This window comes from Haliaeetus leucocephalus, unplaced genomic scaffold (assembly GCF_000737465.1).
Source record: "Haliaeetus leucocephalus isolate CR32 unplaced genomic scaffold, Haliaeetus_leucocephalus-4.0 Scaffold165, whole genome shotgun sequence".
Classification (NCBI taxonomy): Eukaryota; Metazoa; Chordata; class Aves; order Accipitriformes; family Accipitridae; genus Haliaeetus; species Haliaeetus leucocephalus.
This window is the reverse complement of record NW_010972601.1, coordinates 695373-699608: the sequence shown is the minus strand read 5'-3', so window position 1 is coordinate 699608 and position 4236 is coordinate 695373. Positions and strand designations below refer to the sequence as shown.

General features: G+C 59.5%; 1 protein-coding gene across 1 annotated transcript; it reads left to right on the top strand.

Annotated features, from left to right (window-relative positions):
• The first annotated feature begins 1313 nt into the window (after nucleotides 1-1313).
• On the top strand, nucleotides 1314-4011 carry GAL3ST1 (galactose-3-O-sulfotransferase 1). Its single transcript, XM_010563345.1, has 2 exons — nucleotides 1314-1438; nucleotides 2862-4011. Exons 1-2 carry the CDS (start codon nucleotides 1314-1316, stop codon nucleotides 4009-4011), a joined length of 1275 nt encoding a protein of 424 aa, XP_010561647.1.
• The last annotated feature ends 225 nt before the right edge of the window (nucleotides 4012-4236 follow it).

Sequence of the window (4236 nt, the reverse complement as noted above, 5' to 3'; positions counted from 1 at the left end):
GGCGGGGGCGTCCGGCGGGGCAGGTGCTGCCGGGGGGGGACGGCGGGGCTGGGCACGGGGATGGGGCTGCCTGCTGCCGCGTCTGTGTATGTGTGCATGAGCATACGTGTGTGTGTGCATGCGTGAGCATGCATAGATATACGTGTGTGACTATGTCCCCGTGCATACGTGGGCATGCATGAGGATGCGTAGGCGTGTGTATGTATATGTGTCCGTGTGTGTGAGCGTGCACAGATGTGTGCGCATGCTTGTGCGTGCGTGCATGAGTGTGTCTGTGTCCTGGGGGGGGCATTCATGAGTGTATATGCATGTGTGTGTCCATGCATGCATGTGGATGCGTGAACACGCACAGATGTGCGCCCCTGTGTGTGCATGCGCACACGTGAACATGCACGGCTGTGTGTCTGTGTCGCAGTGTGCGTGTGCGTGCACAGGTACACACGGATACGTGTGTCCCTACCTGCACATGCATGCGTGCATGGATGTTTGTGCGCGTGTGCATGCATGTGACCTCTGGCTGTCTGCATGCACGCGTGCATGCATGCATGGGTGCAATTGTGCATGCACATATGTGTATGTATGTGCAATTGTGCATGGGGGGGTGCGCCATCCTGCCCCGGACCCCCTTTGACCAGCAGGTCTGCGTTCCCCTGGCCCCCACCCTGAGCCACCCAAAGATGCGGGTGCCATGGCCAGAGGGGAGCCATCAGCCCCCTTGCAGTGATGCTGCTGCAGGGGCCGAGAGACGCCAGCACGGCTGCGCTGGGTGGATATCGCAGCATCTAATACATCCTGAGCTGATGTAGCTCCTGATCTGGCCCAGAGATTTTCTTGGGAAAAGGGATCACAGCCACTCTTGGAAAGTTCCTGCCCGTGTTGGTGATTTTTTGGTGCCGGGGGAGCTGCTGGTGCAGCCTGGCAGAGGATGCCCGCTCTGCGGCTGGACTGCCCCGTGGTGCAGTTCCTTTCTCCCTGCTATTTCCAGCCCCGCAGCCTCTCCAACTGATCTTGTGTTGGGCTAGGGAGTCGCTTTGGGTTTCCTCAAGGCAGGCAAAGGGTGCGCAGGGTGGGCAGAGCCACTGCTCTTCAGCCACGAATCTGTTGTGTCCTCAGCCAGGGACATGCCTGGTGCTGGCTCACCTCTCCCGGCAGTGCCAGAAAGCCCAGTGAGATGCTTCCCGGGACTTCCCATGCCTGTGAGGTGCCCCCGTGCCTTATTTGCTTGTGATTTGAGTCACACTGTCCCCTCGGTCCCCGCTTCCCCATCCCTCGGTGCTAACGGCTCTCCTCTCTGCCGGCCGCAGGTGACCAGGATGCTGCACCATGGGAAGCACTGGAGGTCCATGTGCAAGGGGCTCGTCCTGGGGACCCTCCTGACCAGCTTCATGCTGCTGCTCTACTCCTACGCCATCCCCCCGCTGCAAGTCAGCGTGACAGAGTGAGTGTGGGGTCCCCGCGTGTCCCCCCGGCAGCTTGGCCACCCTGTTTTGCACTGGGCATCTCCAACCAGAGACGGTCCCAGAGCTTTCTAGGCTCTGGTGGCTTCACACCAAGATGTCCCCTTCCTACAGCCTCCTGTTGGAGACTGCGCCCTGTCCCATGGGTGGGGGGGAAGGCAAACCCCAAGTCCCTGGGAAGCTGGGGATGCTCACCCTGGGGGGGACCTGCTGCAAAATGGCAGCCAGCACTCGGCTCCAGGGTGATGGAGGGGACGAGGAGGTGCAGGAGACCCTCTACCCATGGTGGCTTCATGTCCCCTCAGAGAAGGAAAGGCATCAGAGGAGACATTCCCTGGCAGCCAGAAGCAGCAGGCAGAGCGGAGGCAGTTATTTGGGTGCTCTTTATCAAGGGCTTGTCCTTCAAGAGTGACCAGAGCACTGCCACATGTAAATTCTCGCCCACAGAGATGGGCACGGGTAGGTTCAAAGCTCTCTGCTGCTTGTCACGGCAAAAGCTGGCGCTTGGCAGGGCTCAGCTCCTGGCTGCCTCTCCTGGCATTAAATTTATGTCTAAGCTTATAAAAGAGATCTGCCTGTGGGTGTTTCATAAGCTACATGCTGACCTGCACTGCCGGATGGGATCGTTATCAAGGATCAGCTTTGCAACTTCATTAATGGTGTCTGAAGTCACTTGACACTGTAGTCTCTTTTCCCTGCTCTGGGCATCTCAAATAACACACAAGTTGTTCTCGGTGCTTCCCAAGGGCCCATGAGCTCATCTGTGGGGCCATGCACTAGAATTATTTCCCTCCTTGCTGGGGTGTTGGATCCTCCATGACTCCTACAAGGACTTGAGGGCTTCCAGACCTCACAAGAACATTATCAGGTCCTGTCTGTGGAGTTACAGCCATGGAGAGCTCGTCTCGATGCGCATCTCAACACCACCTGCACCAGGACCACCATGGCTGTGCTCATGGGGAGGGATGGGGACCCCCTGCTCAGGCTGCACTGGTGCTGGCAGGGGCTGACCACTGTGAAGACCCCCATAGCAGTGCATCCTCGGTGGCTGGGCTTGTCCAGGGGAGTGAATGAGCTTGGTTTGGTGGCTTGAAGGTGCATCTGGTGTCAGGGGGCTCATGGAGGTGGTGGGCTCTGCCCTGCTCACTGAGGGGCTCCTGCCGGGTGGGTGCCCCCCATTCCCACTGGGCATGTGGCTGGGGGTGAAGGGGGCTCTGCCTGAAGCCGGGCTTGTCTCCGCTGGGGAGCCTGGGGGGTGCTGGAGGTAGGCACCCATCCCCAGCTCCAGCACCCATCCCCAGGTCCAGCTCCTCCAGGAAGGAAAACGGCCGAGCCTTCGTCTTGGTTGTGCTTGGGTTGGCCAAGCTGCCCTCACCGTGGTGTCCTGTCTTTTCTCCCCACCAGGATCCCCGTCCCCTCCTCCTGCTCCTCGTACCCGGCCCCCGGCAAGGCGCCAGCAGTGGCCAACAGCACGGGCAGCCCCTCGGGACGGAGCTGCCTGCCCAAGCTGAACATCATGTTCATGAAGACGCACAAGACGGCCAGCAGCACCATCCTCAACATCCTCTTCCGCTTCGGGGAGAAGCATCGCTTGAAATTCGCCTTCCCCAATGGCCGCAATGACTTCTACTACCCCTCCTACTTCGAGCGCAGCCAGGTGCAGCACTACCAGCCGGGCGCGTGCTTCAACATCATCTGCAACCACATGCGCTTCCACTACGAGGAGGTGCGCAAGCTCCTGCCGGCGGACGCTACCTTCGTGACGGTGCTGCGGGACCCTGCCTACCTCTTTGAGTCCTCTTTCCACTACTTTGGGCGCGTCATCCCCCTCACCTGGAAGCTGACAGGGGAGGACAAGCTGGCGGAGTTCCTCCGGGACCCCTGGCACTACTACGACCCCAACGGGTTCAATGCTCACTACCTCCAAAACCTCCTCTTCTTTGACTTGGGCTACGACAACAACATGAATGCCAACAGCCCGCTGGTGGAGGAGCACATCCAGGAGATAGATCGCCGTTTCCACCTCGTCATGTTGCTCGAGTACTTTGACGAGTCCCTGGTGCTGCTGAAGGACCTGCTGTGCTGGCAGCTGGAGGACGTCCTCTACTTCAAGCTCAACGCCCGGAAGGGCTCCACCGTCTCCTGGCTGACACCTGAGCTCTATGAGAAGGCTACCTCCTGGAACCTCATCGATGCTAAGCTCTACCGCTATTTTAATGCCACCTTCTGGCGTAAGGTGGAGGCCTACGGGAGGGAGCGGATGGCCAAGGACGTGGCCGAGCTGCAGCGGGAGAACGAGAAGATGAACAGCATCTGCATCGACGGGGGACACCCTGTGGATGCCAGTGCCATCCAAGAGTCCTCCATGCAACCCTGGCAGCCGCTGGGGGAGAAGTCCATCCTGGGCTACAACTTGAAGAAGAAGATCAACAAGAAGCACCAGAAGCTGTGCCGCAAGATGCTGACGCCCGAAATCCAGTACCTGACTGACCTGGGGGTTAACCTCTGGATCACCAAGCTATGGAGCCGCGTACGGGACTTCCTGAAGTGGTAGGGGATGGCAGGCACCCAACTCTCCCCGGGGAAGAACCAGGTGCTTTCCTTTTTCGTACTCATGGTGTCTTTTGGTTGGACGTGAGCAGAACCAGCTGGAGGCTCCAGCACCCCGGAATGGTCAGGGGGACCCTCCATCACCTTCCTGCAGAGCCCCAGCTTGGGCAGGAGCCTGTGGGGGGGCTGCTGTCACCCACTGGCAAGGAGAGCAGAGCCTCTGCCTCCG